The sequence below is a fragment of the Neophocaena asiaeorientalis genome, unplaced genomic scaffold (assembly GCF_003031525.2).
Source record: "Neophocaena asiaeorientalis asiaeorientalis breed wild unplaced genomic scaffold, Neophocaena_asiaeorientalis_V1.1 scaffold216, whole genome shotgun sequence".
NCBI lineage: Eukaryota > Metazoa > Chordata > Mammalia > Artiodactyla > Phocoenidae > Neophocaena > Neophocaena asiaeorientalis.
This window is the reverse complement of record NW_020175825.1, coordinates 166235-187499: the sequence shown is the minus strand read 5'-3', so window position 1 is coordinate 187499 and position 21265 is coordinate 166235. Positions and strand designations below refer to the sequence as shown.

Below are 21265 nucleotides of genomic sequence, written 5' to 3'. Positions count from 1 at the left end.
TATATATATATATATATATATGTATGTATATATGTTTTAGCAGCAAATGGTATATTTCAGCAGCAAATGGTGTTGATTTTGTTATATTGATAAATGCTATCTATTAAAAATGGCATTTTCAACAGCACGTTGATGTTAGCGTGTTGAATGCCAGCATGTTACCCCACAAAAATAGCTCGAGTTAAATAAAATAGTAATTCTTGGATATGATTAGAAATTCACAAAAGAGATTCAGTGTGGCATTAATGTAATAAAGTTGTTGACTTTGAGTACTTGACAGAACTTCACCAGGTAATTAAAAGAGCTCTTTGTATTCTTTTTTTTTTTTTTCTTTCTTCTTTGTATTCTTAACAAGTCAAAACAGCAGCTATTAAACAATTTAGAACAATTATCACAAAATGAACATTTTCTGTGTAAAAACATTTTTATCTGTTTTGAAGACTAGCAAAGACTGGAAAGCCTAAGATGGGAGAGATTAGTAATTATCACTTCAGTGTTTGGATTGTTGAGTTATAGTTAGTGGATGGCCTCTACGACTGAGAATAAGTTCCTTAGCCTGAATGGGTGGTCAGGAAAATCCTATTTTGTTTTTATTTTTAAGCTGCAGAAGAAGATGCCATGGAAAATGGACCCAAATACTGCCTGTAAGGTTGGTTGGTATGAACTGGAGCATTTCCAACAGCTTAAGAGTTGTGTGGAAGGCTGAAGACAAAGATACACTTCATAGTTTTAAGTTTGCCCGTCTGTCTTAGAGCGCATTGATATTGTAACCCTTAATGTCAGTATTTCTGCTCTATTGCTCTAAATCAGACTATATTTTGAGACATTAGAGTGATTTGGTAGGAGTTCTTCACTTACATAAAAGGATTGAATAAATTTTGTGCCTGCAAAAATTTATTATGACATATCATGTATAATATCTATGGTTAATAAATCCTAAATAGAAAAGGTCAATAAATGAATTGACGAGATTTGGTTCTACAATGCCACGTAGACTAAGATATTATGTAAGCCACATGATTATAGAGGACATTCTCACATTGTGGTCGCAGCTTAAAACAGACAAAAATCTACATTATCTCCTTTTTCCTGAGGAAAATAGAACTTCACATTAGCTGAAGTGTAGGTTTGGTATCTTGATGGGGCTCTGCTTTGTCATTGTCCTTGGAATGTTCTCTAAAGTACACAGGAAAATTCCCTTCTGAGTACAGAATGAAGTAATGTTTTAGCAAAGTCTTGTGGAAATTTAAGTCTTCTCATCTCTAGTATGCAATTGAAGGGTAGGAAGGACACGGCTGAAAAAATATAGGTTTGGTACTTGGAGAAAATGAAATAAAAAAGCAAAAGCCTGGGAATACTAAGGCCCTGGGTATAACACGTATTTGCCTGAGGTGACAAATACTTTTCCTAAATTCTGATAGTGTGGCTTCCATTTCAGGATAGGATCTTCTTTGAAGCTTTAAGCATTAAAAAGAGACTATATTCAGTTATAACATGAGCCCTTGACCTTTGTCCAAGGATTCAGTTCAATCTTATAAATCAGAAATTCAAATGTCAAATCACCCATGATTTATCCTGCTTTGGATACTGGCATTTAGAAACCCATCCTGTCTCATTCTAGAGGTTGATTTTTAGTCATTTGGAGGCGTATTCCCAGATGCCCATTCAGTCTAAGAACATACAGATATCTCCCCCTCTTTTACAAAGTTCACTTTATGCCACTTTGGTTTTATGAAGGACCTATATAAGTACCTATTTTCACTAAATGAAAGAAATCTGAAGAGGATTTTTGCTTTTATGAAAAAAGGTGAAAAGTGAAAATAGCATTCAGCATTTATTTTACAGTGACTGGATATGGAGACAGTGCCTCCCTGAGCAGCGAGAGTGGCATCCCAAGCTCCTTCTCCGGGAACTACACTCAGCATCAGGCTACCATAGCTTTGAACTGTGTCTGTGAACATCTGTGCTTTATCTTGATTTATTTTGTGCATCTGTTAGTAAGATGTGTCCTAAGATGATTGCTTCTTTGCCTTACACCATTTCAGCTTACAAAAGGTTTCATGGGAACTCCCTGTACATACATTTGCTTTGTGTAATTAAAAAAAATAAGAATGAGGAGCTTCTTTTTTTTTTTTTTTTTGCGGTACACGGGCCTCTCACTCTTGTGGCCTCTCCCGTTGCAGAGCACAGGCTCCGGACGCGCAGGCTCAGCAGCCATGGCTCACGGGCCCAGCCGCTCCGCGGCACGTGGGAACTTCCCGGACCGGGGCATGAACCCGTGTCCACTGTATCGGCAGGTGGACTCTCAACCACTGCACCACCAGGGAAGCCCAAAGAGCTTCTTTGACAGGACTACTTTATGTGAGCTGAGGTACTGAAAGGCCAGCAAAGCCTTCAATATGGGAAAACCCACAAACTTTCTAGACCAGGTTTCCTACAGAGAGACTGGCTCATTGGGAAGCTATTCTCCTAAGCAGAATTACTCTATATTTTAATGTGAAATTTGTATTAGATGAAGATAAAGCCAGTTTCATGCTTAGTCATGAATAGAGAGATTTGGAAACAAATCACACCATGGTGCAAAGTAGGGTCAATGAATGGGGTTGTCATTTAGGCAAGTCCATAGATGGGGTGGGGTTTTCTTTTCAGGGAGCCCTTTGAACAGGATGAGAGGTTCAGTTGGGGACAGTCACCTTAAACTGAAGGAACTAGCACTAGTTTTCGAGCTTTATTTAGAATATTCAACAGAGACTGGAAACTGTCCACGATACCTTATTCTTCCTTAGTGAGTTGAACAAAGGAATGAAACACTGAGGCAGTCCTGAGGCTTATGGGCAGGGAATAAGGCAGGCTCCTCATTTGTGGGTATCTGAACTTTCAATGAGTCCTTGGTCACCTGAGAATATAAATATATACATACATATATGTATATATATATGGATATATAGGTATTTTAGGGAGGGTAATCTAGCAGATACAAATACTTCCTTTCTAGAAAACAGTATAAGATATTACCCCACACATAGGAGACATACAAAACAATCCTCTTTGTTTTGATCAGTATTTGTAAAATTCTCTCAGGGTGGTAGAAACTTAATATTGATAAGTACAGATTCCACCATAGATACCAGGGTTGTGTCTATGTAGTGTCCAGATGTCCACATGGTGATGTGAATTTAATCCTCAAGGTCGTTATCTATCCATACCAGCATCCATTGTGATGCCACACGCTTAACCATGAAGACTGTTGCCAAGTCTTGACCATTTTCTTGACATTAAGCTCTCTTTAAGAATCAGCTTTCTCTCAGCCAGTCCTGTGGCTCTTTGTAGGGGGCAAACCGAATGAAGCTGCCTCAGGCTGCCTGCCTAAACACAACCCTCAACCATTTTCATTCTGTGGTCCTGCCACTACACTGAGTTCTATCTGGGAATGGGGGCATTGATTTTGTTGTTCTTACATCCCCCAAACTGATTTGGGGCTTTCTTGTTCCCCTTCCTCGCTGGGGCTGAATCTTGGGGGAGAGGCAGTAAAAGTGTATGGGGTTCTTTCTTAGGAGCTGTAATAGGCACAGATTATTCTCACTTCAAATGAAAGAAATCCTAACCAACAATGGTTTAAACAATTAATTATCTCACACAACAAGAGGTCTGGAGACACAGGCCAGGACTGGCATAGCAGCTTCACTATATAACCAGGAATTCATCTTCCTGCCATACTTCCACTTTGTTACCCTCAGCTATTGGCTTTTGTCATTGTGTTTGTCACCACTGTGCTTGTCATGTCCGAATGGGGAAGGGCTATATGAGGTACAAGGAATTATAAGGGGAAAATCCTCTACAAATGTTACAAAATATATCTCACCATGGTTACAAGTACACAGAAACCCACCCAAATTAGGCCAAGGTAGAAAGAGAATTTGTTGGTTGGATGTAAGTATATCTCATGGACCTAAGGATAGGAAGTATAACTGAACTTCACTGTCGACTAGAAGCAGGAACTGGAAAGCTGTTATGGATCAGTACAGCTGTTATCCCTTCCTTTTCTGGGCACATGATCTCTTATGGTCTGCTTTATTTTTCTTTCTTGGCATTGGCTTTTTCTACTTCTCTGTGTACAAAGTAGAAAATGGTCACTTTAGCCTTATCAGTTCAAAGGCAAACTAAGATTGAGTAGCATCTCTTTTGCTTTAAATTCTCTGGGGAAAGAATATGATTGGTCCAATTTTGGTGGTATGTCAATCTTTAATCCAATCAGTGACCATGGGGATAGGGTCAAATGACTTAGCGGTTCTTAGGAACTAAGGGAGAATACTCTTGAGAAGGGACCGTGTGTGTGTGTGTGTGTGTGTGTGTGTGGGTGGGGGGGGCAGTGGTTGTTGGAGAAGAAACAATGGACAGCTCTACTACTCTCTTGATACCCTAATCTGCTGAAGGATAAATCAAATTAACCATTCATTCATTCTACAGACATTGGTCTCACTTGTTCTTCCCCTTATGCTCTCTCTCAGAGTGTCAGTACTGCTCATCTAGTTGCCTATATTATAAACTCTGTACAACCCAATAAGCAACACAACAGCTAATATTTATTGAGTATGTGTACTATGTGATAGGCATTCTATGTGCATTATTTTAAATTCAACCGCATAACAACTCTACAAATAGGTATTATCTATTTTATAGATAAGCAAAGTGAAATTTAGAGATGTTAAGTCAAGCTTTCAACATCTCTTTCGGATTACTGCAGTAACCTCCTGTCTCCCTGCCTCTGATCTGACTCCTCCTATCCTTTTTCTGCCTGTCAATCATAGTGGTATTTCTAAAACACAGATCTGATCGTGCTGCTTTCCTGCTTAAAACCCTTCTATGGTTCCCTCAGGATAAAGTCCAAATTCCTTTGCATGATGTATAAAGCCTTTCATGATCTGGGTAGCTATCACCCTACCAATCTCTATCCTCATCTCTTTCAGTCTTGCACCTCACAGTCTATCCTTAAGCCACACAGATTATTTGCAGTTCTTAACAATTCATTCCTTACTTCTGCACAACAACCCTGTAGCCATTCTCCCTGCTGACTCCTACACATTACCCACACGCAGGATTAAGCTTAGATGTTACCCTATTCAGAAGCCTTCTCTGATTGAATTCAGTGCCCCTCCTTTATACTTTTGTATCACTCAGTGATTTTCTCCTATACTTATCACACCATACTGTAATTGTTTGTAAACTTATTCTGTCTCTTGCACTGGATTGTAAAGTCATTGAGTGGAAAGATTATGTCAGGTTTAGTATTGAAAACCCTAAGATTAGGGTAGTGCTTGGTGCATAATAGTTGCTCAATAAATATTTGTTAAATGAATGAATCTTTGGTAGAATTCTGGAAGAACTCGAAAAGCTACCTGGAGAGAAAGAGATATTCAATATTTCTTGTTTAGTAAACGGATTATTCTGACAGTTATTTCCCCTTAGCCCTTTTTTTTTGGCTTATAATTTATAAAAATTGAGCAGATGCAAATTGAAAAATTGATAAAATTAACTGTGAAAACACATCACAAAGTAATAAAATAAGAAAGTGATATAAAACAATAAATAATGGTGTTAAACCTAATGTAAGAAGAAGAATGCTGAATGCAGGGACACAGTTGTGAGATTGGGGGAGAAAAAGCAAGGAACTGAAAATTCTTTTCACTGCTTACTAAATTGAATGTATATTGCTGGTAATATTTCATTTAATTCTTACAATAATTCTTTGAGGTTGATATGTTATGCCTGTATTAAAACTAAGGAAATTAAAGATCAGATTAGAGCAAAATAAACTGAATGATTACACAAGAAACTCTCTACAGATAAGCACATAAAAGAAATGAAAATCAACCTTAGAAAATATTGTGGAGAATATGCGAAGGTAAACCACTCTACACCCTAAATGATTCTTTTGCTGGGTCTGGGCTCCTGTATCAGCTTTCCAGCTTTCTCTCCTAAAGCGATTTCCTTCACTTTCACCTTCTTTGAATGTAGGGATATGTCCTTCCTTTTACCTGGATGAATTCCATCTCCTTCCTCAAGCTTTGTCTCACTTTAAGTTGCTTCTTGAGTGAAATTTGCTTCATTAGACCCGCTTTCTGATTTAATTAAACTTTTTCGACCCTAGCAAAGCACCCCGACTTCTCTCTCAGAGAATTATCAGCAACACAGCAGTAAATGTCAACACAAAGCCGACTATTACTGTAGATCACTCAGGGGGAAAAAAAAAAGATAAAATCCTTAACAGTGGCAGTGTTTAAGTGACTATATTCTGCGCTGTGAGAACGCCTGGGGTCATTTTTAACTTCCACCATTTCCTACTTCTCAGTTGGGTCAGTTTTCTAAACTTTCTAAGTCTCAGTTTTCTTACCTATGAAAAGAGGATCCTAGTAAAAGTCTCCTACCTACCTACTCCCGAACTCCTGTGAGGGCCAGATTAGAGGAGGTACGTGAAAATGCTTCGCAAACATTTGGTAAAACGCTGTAAAATGTTTGTACCTGGCTACAGACGAGATCACGACAACAAGTTGTATTCCTGTGTTGAAGAAACTCAAAGGAGGCTAGTCGTTAAGGAGAGGAAGCCGAGCGTTGCCATGTGACGTCATCACCCAGCGCTTGCCGCGACGGTTTCCGGGTTGGGCTCAACGCAGCATTCTGCGTCATGGGGACTTGGCGGCGTTTGCTGCTTTTGGGGGGCGCGTCGCTTCGGGGCTGCGGCGGGGCCTGTGTCCCGCTTGGGGGAGGCCGAGTGTTGGTTTGGGGGCGCCAGGTCCGTGGTGCTGCAGAGCAGGTGGAGGCGGGCGGGTCCGAGACGCTGGGGCGCCAGGGCTGCGGGTGCTCTGCAATTGCCTCTTGCCGAGGACAAACTTCACTGCCTCGTGGGCACCCGCCCACTTGGCGGCTCAGTGAGACCCCAGTTCTGGACGTCCTCACTTTACAGGCGGGCCCCCAGTGGGACCAGGCCGAGGCTTAGAGGGGCGTAAAATAGATGGTTAGAACATGGATGTGTGACTTGCACTTGTTTTCTTAGTGTTGGTTTATTTAGAAAATAGGTTAAAGAGAAGGAAAACACGTGGAGGATTTAACTCCGGAAAGAGGCAGCTTACTTTCCATTTTTAACGTCTGCGTATCTTGGCAAATAAATTTCAATTTAAACAATGTGTCTGTGCAATTGTGATCAATAGCAATAGGTAAATAACACTAAAGGCCTAAATAGTGGAGATGAGCAGAATTAGAGTAGAAAAGAAAGCCCTGTTAATTGCAAATACTGAATTGTTTTTGCTTTTACAGCGTGATAATGGAGATGGCTTGTTTTAAAACTGTTTTTTTTCTTCTTCTTAAGTTCTCTGGTGCTGAGAGTGAGACCCTAAAACAAAGAAGAACACAAATCATGTCTCGAGGACTTCCAAAGCAGAAACCAATAGACGGTGTTAAACAAGTTATAGTTGTGGCTTCTGGAAAGGGTGGAGTTGGAAAGTCTACTACAGCAGGTATTATAGGATATTAATTATCATCTTGATTAGGACTTTATGCCAACTGGCAAGTGCACGATATTAAAATTATAGTTTTGTTCTTAAAAAAGTATTTGTGAAGTTCCTAACAGCTGCTTCCTTAGGATGAGGAGTTGGTAGTGATTGGGAGCTTAGATTTTGGAGTTAGACAAAACTAGATATGTAGCCAGGTCTTTGACTCCTTAACTGAGGAAAAGGTGGTCAGGTTGCCCATTACATCTTCAGTTTACTTAACTGTAAAATGGCAATGATTATAATCTTTTTCATAGGATGGTTATGCAAATTAATTAAACAAGCTGACTACTTAGCCCACTGTCTCATACATAGTAAGTACTCTATATTTGGTTGCTGTTATTATTATCATTAAACATTTAGTAAGTTTAACACTAAATTTATTTCTGTTCTTTGACGTTCTTTTCTAGTCTTTTTCAGTGTACACATAGCTAAGTAGTTGCAATGAGATTGTTTACATTACTGTGGCTTATTTTCATTTAACCATAATATAATTTTCAGCATTTATAAAGTCAACATAGATCTAATATTTGAAAATGTTTTAATTATTTAAAATATCTTTTAAGCTTTTTATCTTTTATATTAATATACTGGAGCAGAGAATTTGTTTTTTGGTGGCTTTTAAAAATTGATTATAGATTTCATTGTGACTGAAATGCTGCTTTCAGAACCCATAAAAGAAGTGCCCCCAGAAATAGAAGAGTTACCATCCAAGACTAATGACCAGGTATTCCCAGATGTCTTCAAAAGAAACTTTTTATTTCTAACAAAAATTTTCAGGGTAATAATGTAAAAAGGTAACTCCCCTCCTCCCAATTCAACTCAACAGAGGCAACTTGTATTATTAATTTGGAGTCATAAAGCTCTCAAGCCTTATTGTTGCCTCATTTAAAATTTTCAATCATTTTAATAGGAATGGCTTAATTCAGGTCTTATCCAACCTATCTTTTTTGCAGTTGATTTAAAAAAAGTAACCATCCTTATTTCATTTTGTTAATTTTGGCACAGTTCTGCGCTGTTAAAGATCGTTTATGTATGTATTTTTTTTTTTAGCTTTTGACTCAAATTTCTGCATTTTTTTTAAATTGAAGTGTAGCTGATGTACAATATTATATAAGTTTCAGGTGTACAACATAGTGTACAATTTTTAAAGGTTATATAGCCGATTTATAGTTATTATAAAATATTGGATATATTCCCTGTGTTGTACAATATTTCCTTGTAGCTTATTTATTTTATACTTAGTAGTTTGGACCTCTTAATTACCTACTCCATCTTGCCCCGCCCCCCTAAGATCTCTAAATTTTTTTCTTTTTCTCAGATAGTAACCTAAAGTTGGGGCATATATGTACCTTAAAATTCCTTAGTTCCATTGAAACCAATGACATTTCCAAATAAAAAGGGCCAGGTACAGAGTTCTGTGACTTTCACTAGAGATCTTGTGTCTTGACTCAAAGCCATATTTGGTAATTCCTAGATGCAGCCGTTTTATAGTTGTACAGCCAGCTACAAATCCAACTGTATAGTGTTATTAGCTCAGTTTTTTCCCATTTTGACCTGAATGTAATTGTGGAAGAGTTTTTCAGATGTTTTGAAGAAATTAAGATTTACTAAGTATTGTAGTTATGATAGACCCCTGATATACTATTTGATAGATACTATGTTATTATTAAAAATAATTAGCTAGTGATTGTTCTTAATGAATTTATGCTATATCCTACACATTTTGGCTTTCTTTCTTAAGGATCTACAATCCACCTATTTGGTATTTTGTTTTTAAAATTTGGAAGCTCTTAGTTTTTGGTTCTAGAATCCACCTCTACTTGTGTTTTGAAAATTCAGAGTACATTTACCTGTATTGAGTGGTGTGAATCCTTTTGCAAGCTCTGTGTTTGCTTGGACTGGTTAAAGATGGAAAGTGTTTTCGTGATAATAGCTATAAGTTCTTTGGGTTTTGTGCAATATAATTTGTTGGGTCTGTAGGCTAGCACTTGTGTAAAACAAATTGTTTATTGTTTTTGGTTGTAAGATCGTCTGTTACCATGGAATGTGACAGCAGTTAGACAGGAAAATATATGAGAAAATGTACAGTGTTTGACACATAAGTGCTTCAGTAAGTGTCCCTTCCTTGCGTTTTTTTCTTTGTTAGCATCATACCACTTGTCCCAAATAATTGGCCTATATTGTTTCATAACAGCTCTATCTGCATACATAAGCCTTAGAAATAGATTATTTCTATGTAACTCTGTTGGTATTCTATTTCTTTCCATTATATGTATTTATTCCTGTTCCAAACTATCTCAGAATACTTCCTATTTGAATATGTATGCTGGAGATATTTTGGATTAAAATGATGACATGTGATTAATACAGGCATGCTCTGTGATTCTATTGTGTAAATGCAGAAAGACCCTCACATTAAAATGAATTACTCTCTAAAAGTTTCTGCCTAAAAGTTGGATTATGTTTAACCTGAAATTCAGAATTATTTTATAATTTATAAAAATTAATTTGTCAAGTGCCATGCCTTAGACATAATACTATAATACGTACAGTATTTGATTTAATTCTCACAACAGTTATGAAATAGGACCTCATTTTATAGAGAAAGAAACAGGCTTGGGGTAAAATATTCTACTCAAGATTATAAAACAGAGAGTGGTGAAACTGGGGTTTGAACCAGGTCATCCTTGAAAGTTTATGCTCTTAAATACTTTAAAGGAAACAATATCGGCATCATTTATAACACTGTTCTGTAAGGAATTGTGATCCACAGTATGAGGGTCTATTTATTTATCAGTTTTGGGAATGTGTTACTTTTGAACCTCTTTTTCATCTCAGATGTAGCATATCCTTATTTCTGGGCTAAAGGTGGTTTTGGAGACTACTGCTTTCCCCCTTTATGTCTTTGAGATTCACTAACAATAGGCACTTTTGGGAAAATGTTTCACTGCCTTGCCTTTTACCTTCCTTTCTTCCCTCTGCTCTCTGGTCCAACCTTTCATTTACGTGGGTATTTGTGAGTTAGATATTTGGAATTCCTGCATTACCAGCATTTATTTTTAAAAAGCAATAGGATCACATCCATTTTTATTTATTAAAAAGTAGGTAATTTTTCCTCAAAATATATTTTTGAAAATAATTGAATGATATATACCATTAACATCATTTAAAAATAACTTGGATTATTTAAATACAATTGTAACAGATAATAAATGGATTAATTAAAGTGATAATTTGGGGGCAGACATCTACTGTTTATGTTGAAATGTTACTTTCTTTTTTGTGTTTTTTACTTTCTGTATTCTCTCCATGTCCTTGTTTTTTATAATGGAGATATATTAAAACTTTATTTGCCTTGGTTGTTACATTGAACATATTAAAAGACAATGAATTTTAGTAGAAGGAAAGTTACTAAATTTAATTACTTTTTTGTTTCTTACAGTGAACCTTGCACTTGCTTTATCAGCGAATGATTCGGTAGGTGTTTATTAATAGAAATACTAATTTATTAAAATGTTTCTTAAGGCAATGATTAAGAGCATACTGATGTTTTTCGTTTACTCTGTTGGGCATATAGTGTAGCTCTAGTCATTTGCATGTCTTTAAGGAACTCAAAAATCTGCCATAAGTACTGGTTATATTTAATAATGATGATGAACATGGAAGGGGACCACTAGTCAAGGAATTCAGGCAGCCTCTAGAAGCCAAGGAAATGGCTTTTTCCTTAGAGCCTCCAAAAGGTATGTAATCCTCTCAGCACCTTAATTCTAGCTCATTGAAACCTATTTTGAACTTCTGTGATAATTTCTTACAGTAGGAATGGGAAACTGATACAGGAAGTCAATTTTCTTAGTTCTTAAATTTCTGAAGATGTCTTTATTTTGCCTTAATATATCATAGTTTGACTAGATGTAGAATTCCAGGTTTACAATAATTTCCTCTCTGAACCTTGAAAACAATATTCCATTTTCTTCTAGCATGCTAATGAGATGTCTGATGCTAGTCTGATTTATATTGCTTTGTAATAACCTGTGTTTTTCCTTTTAGAGCTTTTAAGAGTTTTCTTTATGTCTTTTAAGTTTAGATTATGTGTCTGGTTGTTGGCTTTACATTTTTTTTACCTGTTTGGAAATTGGCCAAGCAGTACAAGGCTTGAGTCTTTTTCAGCTCAGGGAGAATTTCTTCATTGATTACTTTTTGTGATGTGTTTGTTCTTTCTCCAGAAACCTATTAGGTAGATATTGACCCTTCATGCTTGTTAATTTTTCTCTCATGTTTTCCATCTCCTTGTCTTTTGCTCTGTGTTTTGGAAGATGTCTTAGACCATTTTCCACACTGCTATATTGGGTTGTAGTTGTTATTTAGCCCTTCCAATTTTTATTTTTAATTTGGAAATGATATTTTTTCCAGTTTTCCAGAACTGTTTTATTTTCCAATTGCTATCCACTTAAAAAAAAAAAAAAGGTTGCACCATTTGTTTGAGTCTCTCTGAGGATGCTAATTAGAATTAATAAAAAATGTTTCTTTTAATGATCTCTATTTACTTAGCATGGTGGTTCTTATAATGTGGTCCTCAGACCAGCAGAATCAGCATCACCTGGGAACTTGTTAAACATACAAAATCTTGAGCCCCAGACCTACTGAATCAGAAACCCTGAAGGTGGAGTCCTACAGTCTTGTTTTAATCAGCCCTCTAGATGATTTTGATGCATGCTAAAGTTTCAGAACCATGGATGTATTGTTTTTTAAAACTCTAAATTGCTGATGGCATCCTGTTTTGTTTTCTACTGTGATTATATTTTTAATTTAGTTTTAAGCTATTTTTTCCTCTTGTTTCAATGGGAATTTGGAAGAGAGATATTCATGTATGATTAGGCAACCTTATTGAAATAAAAGCCAGTAATATATTTTTTTCTTGGCTGCGCCCTGCAGCATGCGGGATCTTAGTTCCCCAACCAGGGATCGAACCATTGACCCCTGGAGTGGAAACTCAGAGTCCTAACCACTGGACGGCAAGGGAAGTCCCGCCAGTAATACTTTTTAAAAAATAGTTTTTATTAGAGTACTTAGTTATCTTGGAGAAGGGACCCCATCTTCCTTAAAGAAGGGAGGAAACAAGGAAAATTCAATGGATGAGAAGGTAAATAAATTCATAGGTGTGGGGATCTTTTAATTTGGTTATCATTTCAGCCAAAGCTTTGATTCTTAAGACAATGCGAAGTAATTATATAAGAAGCAATCAAAGGATGAAAAGAATAGTTAAAAAGGGGTTGATTCCTTCATGTTAGATGTTGCTAGTTTTGATGAGATGGTAGCTCAGATTTTTTTTTTCTTTTTTCTTTTTTTTTCCCTTTCAGGGAGCAGGGATGGTCAGCTTCATATTTAATGCTTTAGATGTATGACAGGGAAATAAGCAACAAGGAAGGAAAAGCAATGTTTTTCCCTGGGCCAGCTTTTCAGAAAGCATTTTAGTGTCCTTAAGTGTTTTTAAATATGTTTGTAAAATCTACTTTAGAAAGGGCTTAAGTATTCTGTTATCCAGATGAAGGTTTTTTTTTTTTTCATTTCTTGATATTTTGTAACAAAGTTAGTTTAGAAATTAAAAAGAAGATAGCCAGGAAATTTGAGCAGCATGCTATGGAACTCAAAGATAATCCGACATCATACAGTGTTTTACAATTGGCTACTGTCTTGTCCTCTTAATCTATATATACTTAGGAAAGATCACTTTTATACAGCATGTATACTTGATTAATAGTGTTTTTATTTGGGAGCAGCATGTTTGGCTTAAACTGTGATCTGCCAGAGGACTGCCTGTGTATAGAAAAGAAGATAAATCATATATAAATATATGATTTATATGTATCTGGCAGTCTTATAATCTGTATTGCCCAACTTAAGATGTTGTTAATATTACACTTATTTCGAGGACATGTTTGGTCTTCAGGGAAAACTCAAGGTTCCTCCAAGCCCTTCTCATTGCCTGAGCTGATATATATAGATGGCTTATGTCCAAGGACATTTATTGGGACATGGTACTAGGGTATGTTGCTTTATGGGCTGAAAACCTCCAGTTAGGATGGTGTCTTTGGAGCTGATCTAGTGATTCATTCCCATGGAGTCTTAATTGCATGGAGCTTATATTGTAAGAGGGGTCGCTGACCTGCTTACCCTTAGGCCAACTTTTGTTTTTTTACATTTTTATTGGAGTATAATTGTTTTACAATGTCGTGTTAGTTTCTGCTGTATAACAAAGTGAATCAGCTACATGTATACATATATCCGCATATCCCCTCCTTCTTGAGCCTCCCTCCTAACCCTCCCTATACCACCCCTCTAGGTGGTTGTTGATGGACAGTTAGGTTGCTTCCATGTGCTTAGGCCAACTTTGCCAAAGACCTTGCTCACCCTTTTCTCCTATTTTCCTTGGGTTGGTGCTTGCCCCTTTTCAGCATTGGAGTGGGAAGATCTAATAAGATTAATTTGTTGGTCTAGGGGAAACAGGTCTAGGAAGTTATTCATTTTACTTTTAATGTTGGCCTTATGATCTCTAAACTGGGTTATGTAAACCCCAAGGGGTATGCAAGATAGGCCATTGGAATGTAGAAGGGAAATTTATCTTTTCTTTTTTTTTTAATTTTTAAATTTTGTTTTATTTATTTGTTTTTATACAGCAGGTTCTTATTAGTTATCCATTTTATACATATTAGTGTATACATGTCAATCCCAATCTCCCCATTCATCCCACCACCACTCCCACCCCCTGCCACTTTCCCCCTTTGGTGTCCATACATTTGTTCTCTACACCTGTGTCTCTATTTCTACCTTCAAACCGGTTCATCTGTACCATTTTTCTAGGTTCCACACATATGTGTTAATATACGATATTTGTTTTTCTCTTTGTGACTTAACTTCACTCTGTTTGACAGTCTCTAGATGCATCCACGTCTCTACAAATGACCCAATTTCTTTCCATTTAATAGCTGAATAATGTTCTATTATATATGTACCACATCTTCTTTATCCATTTGTCTGTCGATGGGCATTTAGGTTGCTTCCATGTCCTGGCTATTGTACATAGTGCTGCAATGAACACTGGGGTGCATGTGCCTTTTGAATTATGGTTTTCTCTCTGGGTATATGCCCAGTAGTGGGATTGCTGGCTCATATGGTAATTCTATTTTTAGTTTTTTAAGGAACTCGATACACTTCTCCATAGTGGCTGTATCAATTTACATTCCCACCAACAGTGCAAGAGGGTTCCCTTTTCTCCACACCCTCTCCAGCATTTACTGTTTGTAGATTTTCTGATGATGCCCATTCTAACTGGTATGAGGTGATACCTTACTGTAGTTTTGATTTGCATTTCTCTAATAATTAGTGATGTTGAGCAGCTTTTCTGTTTTCTGGTAGCATCTTTAGGATTCTCTATGTATAGTATCATGTCAGCTGCAAACAGTGACAGTTTTATTTCTTCTTTTCCAATTTGTATTCCTTTTATTTCTTTTTCTTCTCTGATTGCTGTGGCTAGGACTTCCAAAACTATGTTGAGTAATAGTGGCACGAGTGGACATCCTTGTCTTGTTTCTGATCTTAGAGGAAATGCTTTCAGTTTTTCACCATTGAGAATGATGTTTGCTGTGGATTTTTCATTTATGGCCTTTATTATGTTGTAGTAGGTTCCCTCTCTGCCCACTTTCTGGAGAGTTTTTATCATAGATGGGTGTTGAATTTTGTCAAAAGCTTTTTCTGCATCTACTGAGATGATCATGTGGTTTTTATTCTTCGATTTGTTAATATGGTGTATCACATTGATTGATTTGCATATATTGAAGAATCCTTACATCCCAGCATAAATCCTGCTTGATCATGGTGTATGATCCTTTTAATGTGTTGTTGGATTCTGTTTGCTAGTATTTTGTTGAGGATTTTTGCATCTCTATTCATCAGTGATGTTGGTCCGTAATTTTCTCTTTTTGTAGTATCTCTGTCTTGTTTTGGTGTCAGGGTGATGGTGGCCTCATAGAATGAGTTTGGGAGTGTTCCTTCCTCTGCAATTTTTTGGAAGAGTTTGAAGAGGATTGGTGTTAGTTCTTCTCTAAATGTTTGGTAGAATTCACCTGTGAAGCCACCTGGTCCTGGACTTTTGTTTGTTGGAAGATTTTTAATCATAATTTCAATTTCAGTGCTTGTGATTGGTCTGTTTATATTTTCTGTTTCTTCCTGGTTCCGTTTCTTCCAGGTTGTCCATTTTATTGGCATAGAGTTGCTTTTAGTAGTGTCTTAGGATCCTTTGTATATCTGGGGTGTCCGTTGTAACTTCTCCTTTTTCATTTCTAATTTTATTGATTTGAGTCCTCTCCCTCTTTTTCTTGATGAGTCTGGCTAAAGGTTTATCAATTTTATCTTCTCAAGGAAGCAGGTTTTAGTTTAATTGATCTTTGCTATAGTTTTCTTTGTTTCTATTTCATTTATTTCTGCTCTGATCTTTATGATTTCTTTCCTTCTACTAACTCGGGTTTTGTTTATTTTTCTTTGTCTAGTTTGTTTAGGTGTAAGGTTTGATTGTTTATTTGAGATTTTTATTGTTTCTTGAGGTAGGATTGTATTGCTATAAACTTCCCTCTTAGAACTGGTTTTGCTGCATCCCATAGGTTTTGGATCATCGTGTTTTCGTTGTCATTTGTCTCTAGGTATTTTTTGATTTCCTCTTTGATATCTATAGTGATCTCTTGGTTATTTAGGAATGTATTGTTTAGCCTCCATGTGATTGTGGTTTTTACGTATTTTCTGCCTGTAATTTATTTCTAATCTCATAGCATTGTGGTTGGAAAGGTGCTTGATATGATTTCAGTTTTTTAAAATTTACCGAGGCTTGATTTGTGACCCAAGATGTGATCTATCCTGGAGAATGTTCCGTGTGCACTTGAGAAGAGAGTGTAATCTGTTTTTGCATGGAATGTCCTATAAATATCAATTAACTCTATCTGGTCTGTTATGTCATTTAAAGCTTGTGTTTCCTTATTAATTTTCTGTCTGGGTGATCTGTCCATTGGTGCAAGTGAGGAGTTAAAGTCCCTCACTATTATTGTGTTACTGTCAATTTCCTCTTTTATAGCTGTTAGCAGTTTCCTTATGTATTGAGGTGCTCCTATGTTGGGTGCATATGTATTTTTATTTGTTATATCTTCTTCTTGGATTGATCCCTTGATCATTATGTAGTGTCCTTCCTTGTCTCTTGTAACATATTTTATTTTAAAGTCTATTTTATCTGATATGAGTATTGCTACTCCAGCTTTGATTTGCATTTTCATGGAATATCTTTTTTCCCTCCCCTCACTTTCAGTCTGTGTGTGTCCCTAGGTCTGAAGTGGGTCTCTTGTAGACACTATATACATGGGTCTTGTCTTTTTATCCATTCAGTGAGGCCTGTGTCTTTTGGTTGGAGCATTTAATCCATTCACGTTTAAGGTTATTGATATGTATGTTTCTATTACCATTTTCTTAATTGTTATGGGTTTGTTTTTATAGGTCCTTTTCTTCTCTTGTGTTTCCCACTTGGAGAGGTTCCTTTAGCATGTGTTGTAGAGCTGGTTTGGTGGTGCTGAATTCTCTTAGCTTTTGCTTGTCTGTAAAGCTTTTGATTTCTGCATAGAGAAATTTTACTCTACCCAGCAAAATCTGAATGAGATCCTTGCTGGGTAGAGTAATTCTCGTTGTAGGTTTTTCCCTTACATCACTTTAAATATGTCCTACCACTCCCTTCTGGCTTGTAGAGTTTCTGCTGAGAAATTTGCTGTTAACCTTATGGGAGTTCCCTTGTATGTTGTCATTTTTCCCTTGTTGCTTTCAATAATTTTTCTTTGTCTTTAATTTTTGTCAATTTGATTACTATGTGTTTCGGCATGTTTCTCCTTTGGTTTATCCTGCCTGGGACTCTCTGCACTTCCTGGACTTGGGTGGCTATTTCCCGTGTTAGGGAATTTTTCGAGTATAATCTCTTCAAATATTTTCTCAGGTCCTTTCTCTCTCTCTCTTCCTTCTGGGACCCCTATATTGCGAATGTTATTGCCTTTAATGTTGTCTCAGAGGTCTCTTAGGCTGTCTTCATTTCTTTGCATTATTTTTTCTTTATTTTGTTCCACGACAGTAAATTCCACCATTCTGTCTTCCCGGTCACTTACTCGTTCTTTTGCCCCAGTTATTCTGCTATTGATTCTTTCTAGTGTGTTTTTCATTTCAATTATTGTAGTGCTTATCTCTGTTTGTTCTTTAATCCTTCTGGGTCTTTGTTAAACATTTCTTGCATCTTCTTGATCTTTGCCTCCATTCTTTTTCTGAGGTCCTCTATCATCTTCACTATCATTGTTCTGAATTCTTTTTCTGGAAGGTTGCCTATCTCCACTTCATTTAGTTGTTTTTCTGGGGTTTTATCTTGTTTTTTCATCTGGTACATAGTCCTCTGCCTTTTCATTTTGTTTATCTTTCTGTGAATGTGGTTTTCATTCCACAGGCTGCGGAATTGTAGTTCTTCTTGCTTCTGCTGTCTGCCCTCTGGTGGATGAGGCTATCTAAGAAGCAAGCTTCCTGATGGGAGGGACTGGTGGTGGGTAGAGCTGGGTGTCGATCTGGTTGGCAGAGCTCAGTAAAACTTTAATCCCCTTGTGTGCTGATGGGTGGAGCTGGGTTCACTCCCTGTTGGTTGTTTGGCCTGAGGCGACCCAGCACTGGAGCCTACCTGGCTCTTTTGTGGGGCTAATGGCGGACTCCAGGAGGGCCCACTCAAGGGCTACTTCCCAGAACTTCTGCTGCCAGTGTCCTTGTCTCTGAGGTGAGCCACAGCCTCCCCCCACCTCTGCAGGAGACCCTCCAACACTAGCAGCTAGGTCTGGTTCTGTCTCCTGTGGGGTCACTGCTCCTTCCCCTGGGTCCCGATGTGCACACTGCTTTGGGCATGCCCTCCAAGAGTGGAGTCTCTGTTTCCCCCAGTCCTGTTGAAGTCCTGCAATCAAATCCCCCTAGCCTTCCAAGTCTGATTCTCTAGGAATTCCGCCTCCCATTGCCAGACCCCCAGCTTGGGAAGCCATACGTGGGGCTCAGAACCTTCACTCTAGTGGGTGGACTTCTGTAGTATGTGTTCTCTAGTCCGTGAGTCACCCACCCAGCAGTTATGGGATTTGATTTTACTGTGATTGCACCCCTCCTACCATCTCATTGTGGCTGCTCCCTTGTCTTTGGATATGGGGTATCTTTTTTGGTGAGTTCCAGTGTCTTCCTGTCGATGATTGTTTAGCAGTTAGTTGTGATTCTGGTGCTCTCGCAAGAGGGAGTGAGCACACGTGGAAATTTTTCTTTTTATTAATTTTTATCTTTTAAAATTTATGTTTTTGTATATACTCATTAATTTATACTAAATTAGTATAGTAGCTCTAATAATAAATACCAACAGATATCTTAACGTATATTGAGGTTGTATACCTAAACATTTTTTACTGATTGGGGTGCATGATCAAAAAAGTTTGGGTGTCACTGGCCTAGGCTAAAGGAATTTCTGTGCTGGATCATATGCCAGTTGAAAAGAAGACTACTTTGTAGATGGAGGTAAAGGCCTTATAGGAGTAGGGTGTGGGTTTTCCTTGCCTTTTCCTTGCCCTTTGTACTTTCCTTTGAGGATGTAGAAGGTAGTATTGCAGAGAAGAATTTGGAATTATGTCATGTGTGCCATGCATCTAAATATTATATCCCATGGTATGTTGGAGCTGGCTCATGCTTGTTCTGAGAGCTGATTGTTAAATTTCCAAGAATTTTGCAAACCAGTTGATATCATGTTGTTAACTTGAAATAGGCCATGGTGGGAGTATTTAAACCATAGAAATCGGAAAATACTGAAAATTAGACTCCCCTCCTCACCTTGGGCCATTGTTAAACATTTACTGGCATACCCACTGGTCATACATATTGACAGTCATATATTTTAGTTTTTCTTTTTTCTGTCTTCTTAACCACCTTTATTATGGATCTCATTTTTCTACAGTATAAATTTAATAAACAGTGAGAAGCGTGCTGAAGCTGGAGAGGGAAAGGTAAAGGTCACCAGAAACTACTGATAAGTTCTGTGAGATTCCTAAGTCAATTTATTTCTGTTCATTTTAGTTCAACAGACATTTATTGAGTGCCTGTAACACTCATTGCCAGACACCCTGGGTATAAAGAAAAGTAAACATGCCTACTAAGACTACATTCACAAAACAGTGTTTTGTGTGTGTATATATAATTATATGTGTATATATCTCTGTGTATGTCTGTGTTTGTGTATTTTGGTAGTTTATAGCTGAATTAGGTTTAATAATAGTTTCTCCTGTGGGTAAGTGTAAATTAAAGTAATACTTAATAAGGTTTTATTGTGCTTTATAACAGAGTAGACACACTGTGTACTCTTAAAGTTTTTATAATCTAGTAAAGACAAGGGGAAGATAAATGTCTTAAAGTGATGAGCTGTGTTCAAGGTCAAATGTAATAGTGTTTCTGTCTAAGGTGACTAACTTTTATTCCAGAGAAAAGCAGTCTTTTTTCATAGAGCATGTTCGTGAACATAATTGTATTTGCCTCTCACAGAACCCTGTAATGCAGTGTACTTAGTATTTATCAGTTTTACAGTCTTATTGATTCTGCCCTAATCCTTGTCACATTTCATCAGCCAGCAAATAAACTTTTTTAGTCTCTGCAATATTTTTCCAATATGTATCTTTCTATTTTCACTGTTCCCAAATTAAGGGTCACATTACTTCTTTTTGGCTCATTCATTGAATTATACCTCAGACAGTTATTGAGTGCCTGCTCCTTCCCAAGCACTTTGCTACTTTGGAGGATTTAGAAATGAATAAGACATAGAAATGAATAAGCCCCTTTGAGGGACTCACAGACCAGCAGACCACTGCAGTGACCTCTTACCTGCCCAAGCTCAAATCCATTCAGTACATAATGCCAGATTACTCTTACTTAAGCACCACTGGAACCTCATTTTCTCCCCACTCAGAGTCACTGCTGAATGCCTTTGCTGGGATTCAAGATCCTCTATGATCTGGCTCCCATCCACCTTTCTGGGTTTATCTTCAGCTCTTCTAAATGGTCCCTGTGCTCTAGCAAGTCAGGGTTACTTGCTGTTGCCAGTTTGGGCTTGGATATATTATGTTCTTGATAGCTCACAGCCTTTCTTCTGTGTTTCTACTGGAGCGTTCTCTACTACTTCTTCAGCTTTACACGTCCTATCCTCCAGGCTGCCATGTATGGCTATGCTGGTTATATCCTGCCCAAGAGTACTTGTCAAGGGAATTGAGTGATGACAGAAATCCGGGCTACCCTCCTCTTCATGTGCACCCACAGACTGCTTTCTAATTCACACAGAAGCACTGTATGAGCTAGCCTTACCCTGAGAGGCAGCTTAGTGAAGTGCTCCCCTGAATTCCCTCCAAGTGAGGGTCTTTTTTCCATCTTGTGAAATCCAATAGCACTATTTATTGTTACTATTATTATATACCCATGTAGCCATTCTGGCCGTTTTTATAATAACAAATAATAAAACTAACATTTATTGAACATTTATAATATGTCAAGCACTGTTCCTCATGACATGGTTCTTAATTCTTTTATTCTTCATAGCAACCATATAGGAATAGATACTATTATGATCCCTGTCTTAGATAAGAAGCAGAAGCACC

General features: G+C 37.4%; 1 protein-coding gene across 1 annotated transcript in view; it reads left to right on the top strand.

The window, feature by feature from the left end:
• Positions 1–6682: 6682 nt before the first annotated feature.
• Positions 6683–21265, top strand: part of LOC112391316 (iron-sulfur protein NUBPL-like) — a 180055-nt gene continuing 165472 nt past the window's right edge. The window contains exons 1-3 of the mRNA XM_024732642.1: positions 6683–6790; positions 7364–7511; positions 10990–11024. Of these exons, the coding sequence (XP_024588410.1) occupies positions 6683–6790; positions 7364–7511; positions 10990–11024 (291 nt within the window). The remainder of the gene's footprint in view (positions 6791–7363; positions 7512–10989; positions 11025–21265) is intronic.